General features: G+C 33.5%; 1 protein-coding gene across 1 annotated transcript in view; it reads right to left on the bottom strand.

The window, feature by feature from the left end:
* JMY (junction mediating and regulatory protein, p53 cofactor) overlaps window positions 1–16,590 on the bottom strand; it is a 70,226-nt gene that overhangs the window by 44,929 nt on the left and 8,707 nt on the right. The window contains 1 exon segment of the mRNA XM_074282346.1: window positions 2,768–2,941. Coding sequence (XP_074138447.1) covers window positions 2,768–2,941 — 174 coding nt within the window.

Genomic DNA, 16,590 nt, shown 5'->3' with positions numbered 1-16,590 from the left:
TGGGGCACAGAGCAGAAAGTTGCCCTGGAATTGTAGGTAGGGGAAATATAGCAAAATAACATTTTTTTTCAGGTTACTTTCCAAAATGGATTTACAAATATTCTTATCATTAACTATCTGTAGGGGGACAAAAACAAAAAATCAAAAAAACAGTGAAAGACATTAGTGCTAATAGACTATACTCAAAATTTGATAAAAGACAGATTTTAGAGATGGGAAAGGTACAGATGTGCCATATAGCTAGACCAATGTGGCATCAAAATAATTATGTTACATTAAAGCAAATTATACCATTTTTAATTAGTGAAATTTCTCAAATCTTATTTTCATTACTGATAATATATTGGCACAATATATTAGACATATCATTGGCACAAATGTGTATCTACTAAACAGAAAGATGCCTTAATATTATGAACACCAACATTCTTTATGTAATACAAATAAATAAAATTGCAGCAAATCTAAACTGTGCTTAGTATAAAATGATTTCTAATTGTTTTTGGTAGGTCTATTCTAACAAAACACATTATAAAAAAAGTAAACACATTTTGAAAAATGAGAGTATAATCAATTTGGATGAACCTTCTCTAATGAACCTTTAGTTGGCTATATAAATTTTTTTACAATTCAGACAAAAAACACATACATATATAGGACTGTACATATAGAAGAACACATATTTAAGATACACACATCTAAGTACATTTTCATTACATTATTCTCACTCAAATATCTTCATTTTAAAAGATACATTTTCTATAAAATACGGAAGGGGCCACAACTCTTCAACTAAAAAAGATTTGGTTCTAAAAAATGCATCCAACTGAATTCAAAATTAGTTGATGCTCTCTTCCAATTCTGAAAATGAACTTCTTAAAATGATTTTTTAAGCTTTAATCTAAAAATATAGAGGAAAAAAAAGGTCCGCTGATAGAAAAATGGAGGGAAAGTGCTTATTATAACAATTGACATTTATAAAATATATTAAAATTTATGAAGCACTTTACACATAGTATTTGAGCCTCCTAAAAAACTGATGAGAATGACATAACAGATCTTTATGCAAAAAAGGAGCCCAGTTGTCATTTAGTATCATCTAGTCCTACTCTAGTACCTGCCTCCCCTCCTTCTATTTTACAGGTAAAGAAAGTGAAACCCAAGGAGGTTATAAGAGACTAGTCCCAGAATATAAACAGAGGAAGCATTTGAGATCCTCTGACTCCAAGCCAATGCTCTTTCCACTGTTCCCTACAACCTTACTTCAAGGATTATGTGCATTTTACATTCCAAGAGCATGTTGACCAAGAGTAGCTAAGTGTCTTGTCTCTTGGTCACATAGTTAGGATTAGAAGCAAGATTTGAATCTAAGTCTTCATACCTCAAAGTATGGAACTCTATTTACTATGAAACAATACTATTCCAAAAGAAATGCTAGTTTTAAGAGATTACTGTGACTGACAACTCAAAAGTTTCAAAGATTACACACATTTCTTCTCTCATTATTATTCAAGCAGAGAATTAAAAATTCTTATGATAATGTTGGAGGGGATGTGGGAAAACTGGGACACTGATACATTGTGGGTGGAGTTGTGAAAGAATCCAGCCAGTCTGGAGAGCAATATGGAACTATGCCCAAAAAGTTATCAAACTGTGCATACCCTTTGACCCAGCATTGCTGTTATTGGGATTATATCCCAAAGAAATACTAAAGAGCGGAAAGGGACCTGTATGTGCCAAAATGTTTGTGGCACCTCTTTTTGTTGTAGCTAGAAACTGGAAGTTGAATGGATGCCCATCAATTGGAGAATGGTTGGGTAAATTATGGTATATGAAGGTTATGGAATATTATTGCTCTGCAAGAAATGACCAGCAGGAGGAATACAGAGAGGCTTGGAGAGACTTACATCAACTGATGCTGAGTGAAATGAACAGAACCAGAAGATCGTTGTACACTTCAATGCTGTATGAAAAGGTATTCTGATGGAAGTGGATATCTTCAACATAAAGAAGATCCAACTCACTTCCAGTTGATCAATGATGGACAGAAATAACTACACCCAGAGAAGGAACACTGGGAAGTGAATGTAAATTGTTAGCACTACTGTCTATCTACCCAGGTTACTTATACCTTCGGAAGCTAATAATTAATGTGCAACAAGAAAATGGTATTTACACACATATATTGTATCTAGGTTATATTGTAACACATGTAAAATGTATGGGATTACCTGTCATGGGGGGAGGGAGTGGAGGGAGGGAGGGGATAATATGGAAAAATGAATACAAGGGATAATATTATTAAAAAAAAAATTAAAAAAAAATTCTTATGATAAATTGTTAATTGTATTTCCAAGAAAAAAAACTTTGATGGAATGACTGATAATCTATCAAAAACAAATTTATACATTGGTTTAACACCATCTAATGAGTGATAGAAAAGATAGGTAAATTCAGTTGTTAATACTTGCACTTCAATAGATCTGAGCCACATTATCTAAATATGAAAACTGAATGTCATGAGGTTAAAATCTGTGACCTTATCAAATCATCCTCATGACTATGGACCTTCTAAATACAAGAAATTGCAGAAGTCTCCCCCTGAGTCCCAAGCCTATACTAGGAAAGAAAATGCAAATAGAAGGGTAAAAAGAAAAAGGAAGTTACAAGATTTTCACTGCATTTTCACTAGTGTCAAACCAAAATATGAGCATTCTACAAACAATCCAGATAGTCTACTATTATTTAAAAAAAAAAAAAAGTGTACCTTTATCTGTTGTCTTCTCAGCATTGCAAGTTCCCGCATATCTCGAAATGGCTGTAATAAGTACTGGTATAATTCAGTTGTGGCTTCTGCTAGACTGCTATATGCTTCATCCTCCATCTGATATAGATCAAGAAGCTCCACCATACTCTCTGTGTTCTTATGTTTTTCTAATAACTGAAAAGAGAATTGGAAGATTTGAAGGATAAACTGAAACCCCCATAATAAAATAAACTGATTACATAAACCTTAAATGCTTAATTAATATCAGTTATTAATATAAATACTATGAAAAGCAATTGGGAAAAAAGTTGATAAAATAATTTTAACAGCTTTCAAGTTGATCTCTATTCCCCTAATTATTTACATTATCTCATTTGATCAGGGATTGCAATTAATATTTCTATTTCACATGTACAGAAACTAAAGGTCAGAGGGATTCTGTGACCTGATCACAGTCAAAAAACAAATAAGCTTCAAAGTCAGAATTTAAATGCTGACCTTCTTCTATCTAATGCAGGTCTTCTGTATTCTATCCACTGTACATGCTTCCTGAATAAAACAAGACATAAAAGTCTAGTATTATTTTCTTTTTAAGTTTAACCAACATAAAATTTATCACCTCAACAGGACAAAAAAAAAAAATCTAGAAACCAGCTCAGTCAGTCAACACTCTTCTTTCACAAAACAGACAACTGCCCAAAACACCAATGATTCATAATAAAACTTTATATTTATAAGTAAAACTTTATATTTGTTATAAACTTATAACATATTTATATAAACTTGTGTAGAAAAGGATAGAAGACTGTAAACATGATTGCTTCATAACAGCAAAAAGCAACAGAGGGAGAAAAAACAATTTATAGAAAAGCTGGCAATAAACCCAATTAAGCTAGATTATCTTGAGAGTAATTCAAGGAGGAAACTAGAAGAACAAAGATGAAAATACGATTTAATGCCAGTTTTGGAGCAAACAGATTTTAATAAAACACAAAGTCCATCACCAATACTTATTCACAAAAAGAACAAGGCAAAATGAAGGACTCTCAAAATGGTTAGATAGTAACAAATATTTTAAGAAGAATCAGATAAAGAGCGCTGGGCTAGAGTAAGCAGGTAAAGCACTATAAAGAAAGCTGAAATTAAGATAGGGTATAGGATTCAAAGAGGTACTAAAGAAGAAACATTCTATGCAAGAGTTAAAATATCAGTAATCACTCCTGTAACTACTTTTGACTACTTTGAATCTCTATAAATTCTCTGAAAATTATATTAAGGGCACACAGGAAAGGATGAGAAAAGAACAATAAGTTTCTTTAACTGATATTCTACAGCAGAAAGTAAAATGCCAGTGTGCTTATTGTTTACTGATTACTAAAAATAATATGATTTGCAAAATGTCACTTTAGAGGCTCTCTCCATCAAATTTTTCCCATAAAAACTTTCTTGAAAGATTCAGGGAGAACTTTACTTGATGTGCCACTATTATGGAGGATTCCAAAGAAAAGCCTAAATGTGTGTTAGGATTCTTACAAGGTACTAAGACAGTGAAATTGATAGAGACAATAATTATCTAATTTAGCAGGATTCAGTATGATTGATCTGATTCTACAAGGAGATGTTATGGGCCAGAACTACTTGAAACTTGAAACAAGTACTAAGTGGAATTGATGAAATGATTCTCTAATTCACATGTACTTAAGTACTTACTATAATTCCACAAGATTCACGCCTTTAAGAGAGTATATATATATTTATATGGAGGAGCTCTCAGGGCCAAAGAGGACAAGCCCACTAAAGGACAAGCCCACTAGGGGAGAAGCCCACTAGAAGCTCATACGGAGGGAGCTAGAGGCTAAAGCTGACAGAGGCAAAGGACTAGCAGCAGGAGCTCTGGGAACCAAGCAGAGAGATAGGCCTCTAACAAAGCTAACCGGGCCCCAGGAAGGAAACAATACTTGGAAGGAAAAAAACAAAGGATTAGGACTTTTAATACCTAGCTGCACTTGTGATTACTGAGCTGAAAGGAAGGCTGCCTCCAGATGCCCCCAAGAAAACTGCTCTCAGAGAACATTATATTCTAGAGAAGAATATTACAAATGTGAAAGGCAATCTCCTTATGAATGGTGAAAGCCATGCTTTCACTTATAGAAGACACTATACTATTGTAGCAAGTCTAAAAACATGGTACACTGATGTTTGACCTAACTTAAGTGAATGAAAGATGACTTGCCTGGATCATAAGCTTCAGTGGATGGACAAGTCAAAAGTCAATATACAAGGATGTATTTTGGACACATATTATAAATGTATAACCAAGGAGACCCAATTACTGTGGGTTATCAGTATTTCCTAAGAGCTTGGGATACCAAAAAAAATAATAATAACAAATAAAACCCAAAAACAAAAAACACAATGGTTAAGATCTTAAAGGGATATATAAAACAATTCTTCTTAATCTTTTTTTACTTCTGGGTTACCTGTTCTAGTCTGTGTACACTTCATTGGTTTTTTAGAAAGGGGGAGACAAGGAAAGGGAGAAAGGGAAAACCCAAGATGGTTAAAGAATGGGAAGAGGCTAGGTGGAATGAAAAGCTGAGGTAAGCAGGGAACTGAGAAGAGTGTGCAGAGGAGAAGAGTTGAGAGGAGATAAGGGGAAGAAAGAAAAAGGGGGAAGGGAGAGGGAAACAAAGAGGAAGAAAGGGAGAGAAGGGAAGGGAGAGAGAGAGAAAGGAAGGAGGAGAGGAAGAGAGAGAGGAAGGAAGGAAAGGAGAAGAAGGGAGAGAGAAAGAGGAAGAGACAGAAGAGAAAAGAAAGAAGAAAGACAGACAAGACAAACACAGAACTTGGCCCAGGGATTTTAGACAGACAGAACTTAAAGGAAGTGAGAAGACAGCATTAATTGTTTATAAAGGAAGAACTAGCACATAGAATTTTCTGAATCTTATTAGGTTTCTTGACAATAAAGGCAAATTGAGTATCATTTTTTTAGTCATAAGTCAACCAGTCATATTTTTAACAGTATATATCTTACTCTTCAACACAAAATTCTATATTATTACTGGGTGAACAAGAGCTTATTTAGAAAGATTCAATAAAATTTTAAGTAGGTATTTTTTTTTGAAAAATTTAGTAAAACCCTTCCTTCACAAAAATAACTTTTTTTCTCTTCTTGAAATTTGATTCAATTAGCTTTAATCTAAAAATTAATGTTATGGAAATATCCAAGCAATCCTACTTCAGCATTCTGATTTCTACATTCTTAATTGAATTTACTATCTCTCAAGCTATACATACACATACATATATATGTACAATGTATATATCTCACTTTATAAAAGATATGTTCCTGAAAAATTGTTTATAAATTGAAATTTTGCAAATCAAATAAGGTATATCACAAAGTGACCCAATATGTGCCACACTTAGCACTATTTCTAACGTGATGATAATCAAGATCAAAGAGAAATGTTTTTATTTCTACTTTACCAAAGTATTAATTCTGCTTTTTAAAATAATCAGTTTATCAATTTAATTATGGCACAATGCTAAGTTTTAACTTTGTTTTGTGGTGAATAAATATAACAAAGGTAAACTGAGGCACATACTGGAGCCAAATCAGTTCATTAACAGCATTCATAAAGTGGATCAGATTGGCCACATCAGTTAAGCACCTCATTCCTAATTGAGAAGGGAACTGTCTTTACTGATATCTAGGTATGGAGGGCAGTCAAGATAGTTTTGAAGCATTACAAGTGGCTATACTAGGAAAAACTGGTTGGCAATCAAGTGTAGTTAATGGCAACTCTCTCTGATAATTAAGACAAGTCAACTATTTTATGGGACTACTCATCTATCTTTTCAGAATTTTTTGTTAGGGGGACTAGAACGGTCAGGTTTGTTGTTTTGGGGGAAGATCAAGTCTTTCCAAACAGTACAAGGATAGGCAAGAGCCAAACTAGGCTGTGGCACCAGATTTGGCAAATTGGGATTTGCAAATAAGGAAAAGTCTGAGGGGCTAATGGCTTAACTTCTCTTTTCAACCACATCCTTAAACTAATTTGACACAGGAAAAACTGAAATTTCTTGAGCAAAATGAGTTCAGGTAGATAAGAGGTAATACTAATTTTTATTTTTTCACACTTGTATAAAATATTATTCATAAGTTTTTAAAATATCCAGAGAATTTTGTTTTTGTGTTTTTTATAGTACATGAGTAAAATACTGGCAGTATCTGATTACCTTGAAAACATGAAAATTCCTGAAAAGTTTGTGGTTCTAGGGCAATGGATCCATGATTTACTACACAGTGCCTTGGTGGTTTTTTTTTTGTTTTTGTTTTTGTTTTTTTTTAAGGCAATTGGGGTTAAGTGACTTGCCTAGGGTCACACAGCCAGGAAGTGTTAAGTGTCTGAGGCCACATTTGAACTCGGGGTCCTCCTGACTTCAGAGTTGGTGTTCTATCCACTGCGCCACCTAACTGCCCCAACTCAGTGCCTTGTTATAGATACCCAAGATAGGCAGAATTATGTTATTTTCACAAATATATAATAAGTCCTTTTCACTAGGATCATTTTTCCTCCCATGCTCTACTCCTTTGACTAGAATTATTACACAAAGAAACTTACTTCTAAAACCAAATTTTCAGACTCATAATTCAGACTCATAATTCAATCATAATCCTACTTTTTAAGGCTTCCACAAAACATTAGTATTACATGCACATTATATGATTCAATTGTTGTTTTAATGAAGCTGAGGAATGTAAACTTTTATATGGCTTTATATGTTCTTCTTGCCCCAAAAGGTATCTCTTTGGGGAACCTGACTACAGAAGCTTTTCAGCTGCTTGAAGGTACCTGGCCCATCCATTTCAAATCAATAGTCTAGAACAGGGCTTCTTAAACTTTTTTCAAATCAATCTAGTCTAGACCAAGGCATCTTAAACTTTTTCCACTTATGACCCCTTATGTAACCCTAGGTATATAGGTATATAAAAATAGGTGTACAAAATCATTTATTCATAATTAATCATAATTTCATAACCCTACATGGGGTCATGAACCACAATTTAGTAAACTGGGGTGGACACCAAAGGAGAAACTATACAAAATTAATAACTTCTGACACAGAATAATCAAAATTTAGAAAAGATGTGAACCTCTATTTAGGTTTGAATGACCATTTCTATCTGGTAGGAATGGTGAAAACCTCAGTCATGTTATCACTCACTGGGAAGTTTATGGTAGTATCTTTTGAGTTACTAGAGATGACTAAGCCAATGACACAAAGACAGAGTACTTCCAAAGGATGAGACCAAAAAAGACAAGTTAATAAACTGAAAAGTGTATATTAATTTTATCAGACTATCTCCTTTTATTTTCTTACTTTTCCTCCAAGTTTCAAAAGAAGTTTAAGATTGCTATCCTTTGATTATTTTTAAATGTATTATTTATGAATTCAGGGGTCCTATAGCATAATCTCTATTTAAAATGTCTTAAGTTTCAATAGTATGTGATTATCAGTCTTAGGACATGCAAATTAAGTTGGAACTCTGGCTCAACGTACAATAATAAAAAATTAATGATGGTGCTGTTACAATGATTAGTAAGCTATCTCTGGATATAAACCACTAGCATTTTAAAAATAATTCCTTTCTGTTTAGAAGGCAACTTAATTTGGTGGAAAGAAAAATAGACACGTAGTCAGAAAGCTTGGGTTCAAATCCTAAATTCACTACTAATAACCTGCTGTGTTGCTTTCGGTCAAATTATTAATGCTCACTGTATAGATATAGATATAGAAGAAACTAAGCAGCAAAATTCTGAAAAACAAAAAACCTTGTATATTTATATCCCTCCCCCCAAGTCAAATGAAATCATATATGTAAATCACTCTGTAAACTGTAAATCACTATATAAGTATCATTTATACATTATAAGCTAGTGAACCAATTCTCCTTGTCTATAAAATGAAGTCATGAGTTGAAATAAATCTATGCTTTCTTTGAGCCCTAACTCTATTAAATCATTTACTGGTATTTGCTCAAAAGCTTCAGGAATAACAAACAATATACTAAAGGTTGAAGAGAAATAAATGGCAGCAAGCATAACAGTTAAATTTTGCCAAGTTAATGCATGGTGTTCTTCCCAATACAAAACAAATCAGTTCTCAAACACATTGCTTTAATTCCTCTTTTTAAAGTAATTTAAGTAAAATTTGTTTACAGCAAAGCATTAGGAAACTGGATTGTTAATATGTATACACCAAGTTTTATGTATTTTTTAAGCAAACTATTATATATTACCATCTTATACAAATGTACACTCAACTTACAAAGAATTACTAAACAATGTAGCAAACTTAAAAACATTGGTACATACAAAGTACAATGAATTTATAAAGATAACTAACATTCCCACAATATATCCTCCACACATAGCTCATTTCCCAAGCTGAACAGCATTTTACAGGGCTATTATGCAGAAACTGAACTTAATACTCTTGCACACCAAGGCTCACAGCATCTCAGTTAACACTGTTAATTTATTAATCTGTCTTCCTTCCTATTAAGTTTCATGCTTTTCCAACATTACGTTATCTTAAATGCAATTAGTTTTCAATTGGTTAGTCTCATAGCTAATACACTATTTTGTATTCTGCTAATAATTAATTACAGTTAAACAATTGACTACAGACCATATTCACTAAATGAGGAAAGACTATAGCCAATGGAAGACATCACTCACTCAAAGTGTACTACAGTATACAATAAATGAGGAAATATAACCAATGGAAGACTACATCATTTAAAGTGTACGTTAATTTTCTAATCCACTGGAAAAATCAATAAGGGCCAAGAAAATAAGTTGGCCTAGCAGTAATTACTAGATAATTTTAAGCTGCAATAACTATTAGATTTCATTTAACTCTAAGATTCTATGCCTAAATGATAACAGATTTAATGACTCTTGAAGGAGTTATGTTGAAAGAAAAATAAGAAAGGAGAATAGGGTTAAACTGGTGACAGAGCAGGGTCCTAAAAGGATAACTGGGGATAAGGGTTAGTTAGTTAGTTTATAATTTTTTATCATCTTGTTTGCCTTCTCCGTAGTGGGGAAGAAGAGGGAGAGAATGGAACTCAAAATTAAAAAAGAAAAGAATGCTTAAAATAGTGAAAACTTAAACAAAAAAAAAAACACAAAAACAAAAAAAAATTGGAAATCAGCCCTCCTCATTTTACATATTAGGAAACAAGACCATACAGTAAAAGAGCAAAGCTGGCATTCAAAACAAGGTCTTCTGATTCCAAATCCAGTGTTGTTGCCATTATAACCATGCCAACTCTTGTTGGGGACCTTTACAGGTAATAATATAAGTAAATGACCTCTAAGATTGCTGAGAAGGATATGAGAGCAGCCATAGGGTTTACACACAAGAATGCCTTTATGAGGTTCGCCACATAGATGATACCATAGTAGTACTTTTAGTAGCTGTGAGAAGTTACAAAGACACAGGAAACATGGACCTGAGAAAGAAAGCTTAAGTAAAAATCACTTATTTTCTTTTAAAAACAAAATTCCACTTGAAACTTTTAGATTTTTGCTTTCTTTATTACTTATATCAGAAACAAAGAATCTCCTAAGCTCTCTCCTTAAATTGCTCTTTTGTCTTTATTATTTTTTTTTTCCATTTCCCTCCCTTTCTTCTACTCCATGAGAAACTCCTTACTGTAGCAACAGTGGCTGATTTTTCCTATAATCACAACTCAAAAACTCAACTTTCTAAAAGCCACTGGTAAGAGGGTACTTTGCTTAAACAGGAATCAGAATTTCACCATAAAAATTTCACTATGTATACAATTTCGAATAACTCTTCTTTCTCTAGCTGGATTTTTGGTCAGATAAATCAACTAACTCTTTCTTTGCTTTAGTTTTCCTTTTATAGGAAATTAGTTCCAAGAAAAATAAAAGAGTAATCTTTACAGATTAAATAAACTATCTGTCAAACTTTTCCCCTCCAATTTTGTTGGAATAAACAGAAAACTGGCTCTCCTCATATTCCCATTTCCTACTATCTTTTCCATTCAACCCTTTGTAGGGATTTCCAACAAGTGTTCAAATGGTAAATAACTACTCTCCTGCTTGGGAGAAACAATTTGAGGAGAGGGCTGGTTGGAGGTGGAAGAATGACTCCTTAAAACTTAAGTCTAATCCTAGAACTCCAGAAGTTCCCAAAAGTCTCACAAGGCATACAGTATTAGCTACCTTCAACAAACACAAAACTACTGGCAATAGCTACCTTTCTAAATTCAAGAACCAATTTTAAAAAATCTAGTCAAAAACTTTAAGAGAAGAAAATTTGTTCTCCATCAGTGATATAATCTAGTTAACTTTCAGGAATTGTTCAAGTGATAACCTCATTTATGCAACAATTTTTATACTAAGCACAGAAATTAACTACTCTAAAACATATCCAGTAAAATAATACAGAACTAATTTCTTTGTAAATTATAAATGGTAAATATGATTGCATTTCACCACCTCCAAACCAGATCATCCATTAATGAAGTATACATTTTTATATATGTGGATAAATGAATAATTGTCTTTAGATAAAGTTAGCTCTGTGGCATTTAGAATTTAATCAACATCTTGCTCTTTAATGAGAACTCAAAAAGGCATAAAAGATAGTCCATGCTTTGAAAGTTCTCAGAACTAGAAATTAAGATATATACATTGAAAGATCACAGTAAGAGACTTCATATATGCTAAGAGATTTTTTAAAGTGATAGCATATATAATACATGTAATCTAAATAATAAGCTTAAAAAGACTTTACAGAGTGACATTCATCAAGGGATAAAAGTGGGACATGCTTTGTTTAAGAGGTAATATTTAAGAAGGATCATGTAGAAAGGGGTCTGATCTGAGAGACAGAAGTCAGAAAGGAGATTTTCAGAAAGACAAAACATTTGTAGCAAAAGCTTGGAATAGAAATATCTATAGCCATCTCATTCTTTTTACAAAGTTCTGTCATTCACATTCATACCAAATTAAATCATTTTTAGTATCAAAATAATGTCATTGGTATTTAACAATTTCAAAGCCAATACAATCATGTAGACACACACACACAAAATATGAGTTGAAGAAAATGGCAAACCACTCCAGTATCTCTGCCAAGAAAGCCCCAAGTGGGATCATAAAGAGTAGGTGAACATAAGTGAAACAACAACTACAAAAAACTGGTAATCAAACTTCAAAAAACTCAGCTTATGATTAAAGCAAAAGATTTAACAATCCAACACTGTATTCCCACACTATTTGACTTAGCTAAAGAGAGCATACTACTACAAGTATTATGCTTTATTTATTTAGGAGAACGTTAGCAAGAATGATTTAAGAGGTCTAGGTTCATTGCCTTCACCACTAACCCATTAACATACTCCCCAAATCCTTGCAAACTAGATTCCATTCCTACTCCCTTCCTCTCAAAAGTCAAGTCCTAACTGACAAATCAAACTATATTTTACTCAGTTCTCATCTTTTGATTTTTCTGTCTCTACTGACAATGCCATACAATCTCCCTCCTTAAAATTAGTACTTAGTTCTTTTGCATTCAGGGCATATACTCTGAATTCTTCCTGCCACTCTAACTGCATCCTAAGACACTCTTGTACACATTCCTACTTCCAAGGTTAGTAGAATTACCTCTTCAGGCTTCTTCTCTGCTCCCCACCAATGAGCTTCAAATAATCACCTTGATAGCTTGAGCTGAAGTAGTTCCAGGATCTGGGCTCCCTTTTCAAATCATTTTCTGAGAATTCCCTATCTCACTAATTTCAAAGGTTTCTTCCAACTTTAAATCTTTGATGTTTCCTATCAGCAGCACTAGTAATTCACCCATGTCCACAATAAAATCCATCCATCTTGCTCCTATTATACTATCTCAATCAATGACATTACTAATAAAGCCATATGGTTCGTAAACTCTAAAAATACCTCACATCTCTTATAAATTCAAACCACACTGAATAGTGCCTAATCAATCTTCCTCATGTATATGTCTACCCATATTAGTTATCTGCTTAAAAACTGACTCTCAATGCCCACCAAATTCCTTATTATGGCTTCGAAAGTTTTCCAAAAGCTGACCCATCCTACATTATATATTAAATACTATTTCCCACATCTCAATTCATGTTCACTATGCTGCAGCCAATTGGAAAGAGTTATTCGTGGAACAAAGTTTCCCAAGTTCCTCATTTCATAGTTTTGCTCAGTGTTCTTGAATATTTTCCTCTGACATGTAAGACTGCTGACAACTTATGCATCCCTCCCAAAGTCAACACTAAACAGCACCTATTTCATGAAAATGTTTTTAACTTTCCCCAAAAATAATCTCTAACATCAGACCTCACTCTATATATATTTTATGCACTTGTTTTAAAAGGTGGGTTTTATGTATCATGTACATGTTTTGAAATCTTGTATTTATATCATCTGTATCCATGATAGGGAGGGCTGAATAACATTTGTTGAATGTTGAAAGCATAGATTTCAAAATATAAAAGTACTCCTTTTCCTCTTTACTAGACGCAAATGGAATTTTCTCTAAATAGATTGACATTTATATAAGCATTTCTAGGGGCAGCTAGATGGCCCAGTGGATAGAGCACCAACCTTTAAGTCAGGAAGGACCCGAGTTCAAATGTGGCCTCAGACACAACACTTTTTGATTCAAATCTGGCCTTAAGACACTTAATATTTCCTGGTTGTATGACCCTAGGCAAGTCACTTAACCCTAATTGCCCCAGAGCAAAAATGAATAAATAAGCATTTTTAGGTGCTCACTATGTGTTAGAATCAGTTCTAAGTATTGAGGATACAAAGAAAGAAAAAACAAAACAAAAAATTAACAACAGTTTCTGCCTGTGAGAAGCACAAATTTTTAAAGGGGGAGATAGCATACAAGTAACTAGATATAGATATCAATATCTAGAGATCAAAGTAATTTAAAAGAGGAAGGCATTAGCAGCTGGCAAAAGTTTATAGAAGCTGGGATTTGAAACTGAGTCTTGAAGGAAGCCAAGGAAAGTAAGGGGTAGAGAGGAAGAGCCAATATATTCCAGGGCTGGGAGAAAGGCAATGAAAAGGATATATTTAAGGAACTAAGAGTAGACTATTAAGACTAGATCATAGAACACATTAGAAAGTTAGAAAGCAGCTAGATTATGCAGACCCTTAAATATTAGAGGATTTTATATTTGATCCAAGAGGTAAATAGGGAGTCACTGAAAACTCACTGAGAGAAAAGAGTGGCACGATCAACACGATGGAGGCCTAAATGTTTTCTCTAAATCATACCACCTCTCAAATCTTTCCAAACTAAGAATTATGCACAAGAAACAAAAAAAAATTTCAGCTGTCTCTGTGGTTTATTAAATGGTTAACAAAACTGTGGTCAGATAGTTTATGTGGCCCTGTATAACTCCAAAGTGCCACCCTAATCAATTATCATGTAACTGAGAAATTTATTTAATACAATATAGATCTGAGGGTTTTCTAAATAAAGATGCAGCCTATTTCTATTTGAGTTTGGCACAAACTGGTTGGGTTTGTCTAATAACAACCCAAAGAAAGAAATGCAGATTAGTTTGACCCCTACAACTTTATTTGACAACCTCTCTCCCATCAGCCACAAGCTCTGGCAGAACTATGAAGATTGACCTACTCACTCATTTAAACAGAGTTCATTCTGACCCCTCTTCCCCCAACCTTTTCCCCATTCCATGGAAAATCAAAAGCCAGGATCTGATCTATCAGCACTGTAGCCTGGCAATGCTATGTGCTGCAATCTAAGGATTCTTATTGTTGACTTTCATCTAGAAGGCCCACATCAGGAAAGTGAAGTCACAACCTGAAAGTAAATTGGATTTAGTGAAGCAGAGCTGTACTAAGAGAGCCAGAGAACTGAGAAAGAAAAAGAACCAAGGCAAGACATCAGCATGTATGTAAACCATAAGACCTGAACAAAAGGAACTGGAATTCTGCTGGGCCCAGCTCTGTCTCTCCACAAGTCATTTGAGACAGATAGAACCTTGAATCCAGCCTTGGATAAACTGCCAGCAAAGGGGAAGGAGCCAGAAAGTGAGCAACAGAAGAATATAAGGGAGAAAATGACTAAAATTACCTATATCTCTAACTTAATCATGTTGGGAAAGAAGCTCAAAATGCTCTAGTAGAAAAGTTATCTAGAGATGGTCTGGGTTTAAGTTCTGGCTTTTATTTATTAACCTTGACAAGTCACTGCACCAAATGAAAGGGGTTCAACTTTGATATTTAGGATCCATTGTGGACAAATCAATTAGCTTCCCATACAATAATAAAATCAGGGAGTTTAAACTAAATGATTTCTTAGGATGTTATAATAGACTACAGAAGGTACATAATGATTAAATAGCCTTTTTGTCTAATGCTAATTTTAAATATAGTTTCAGATTATTTAAAAATCAAATTATTAACTGTGTCTAGAGCAGATAATGGTGTAATAAACTACTGTTAAATGTGGAGAAATCTATAGACTTTTTGAATAATGGTTTTAAAAATTTATAGTCTAAACAATTACCACTCTTCCAAGGACATATACATTGAGACACTACTACCATAAGGGATCTTTCGCATGTAAGAGTGCCACTGATTCTTTTTATTAATAAAATGATTATTTATCCTGAAACTATCTCTCTCAAACTTTTAAAATGTCACATCAGAAAAAATGTAAAGAATTAGAATATACACAGAACACCAACGGGTAGTTATTCATAGGCAATTATGGCAACTCATGATTTCCTTTTTTGGGGGGATGGGGTGGGATGAGGTGGGGGCATTAACTAGTCAGCTTTCTGACTAGTTAATGACTAGTTTCTGACTTTTTTGCAGAGTCCAGTCCAATCAATCCAATTGATTGACATCAATTTACAACTTGCTACAGGTTACTTTTAATCTGACATTCAAAAAATATCTAGGTTGTTCATAATATTAATAATGTATGCTAGGGGCACAGTCACAGATCACATCATTTAGAAATTGGAATAACTAGAATGGCATGATTTAGAGCAAGAAAGACCTGAGGAAACCAAAGCCCTGAAACAGCTACTTGCTGTCTGTGCATAGATGCGAAAGTTAGAAATAATTCTAAAAATTAATTTACACAACTTTTTTACCATTTGGCTTATAATACAATAGGCCATCCAATTTTAAACAGAAGTCACACATAAGAAACTCAACACAAAAAATTCTCCCTAATGATTTCATCCCAATTTTAAAGAGGAAAGCTATAATCGTACATGTAATCAAATTCCCCGAATAATGATTGACAGAATGAAGTTCAGGCCATTATAGGTAACAGACTGTTTCCAATTTAAAAATTTGCCAAACACAACTATGGAGTTAACTATCTTTTCTAGTCCTTTTAGTCAGTGGACTTAAAACCGCTAATAGGCTAAGCTTTGAGGAGTAAATTATATAATATGGCCCAGAAACAAGAAAATCCAAGTTCTAAGTATTGGCTTTGATACTACTTCAATATAGGACCCTGAACAAGTCCAAATTTTTTACTTTCTTGACAATCCTTTTCTGGCTCTAAAATTACCTTTTCTTTTCAGGTTTCTAACATGAGACTGAGGCAAATGTTACATATACCCAGCCACATTTTGTCTTAATGCTTGTTTACAACTGGAAGAAAAACAAAAAAAACAGGACCTTGAATCTTTTTCTTAAGATTCAGATAAATTGGAAAATATAAATAACTGAGAAATGTAA

Source organism: Sminthopsis crassicaudata, chromosome 1, assembly GCF_048593235.1.
Source record: "Sminthopsis crassicaudata isolate SCR6 chromosome 1, ASM4859323v1, whole genome shotgun sequence".
Taxonomy (NCBI): domain Eukaryota; kingdom Metazoa; phylum Chordata; class Mammalia; order Dasyuromorphia; family Dasyuridae; genus Sminthopsis; species Sminthopsis crassicaudata.
Note: the sequence above shows the minus strand (reverse complement) of the source record. Positions and strands in the feature narration are given on the sequence as shown.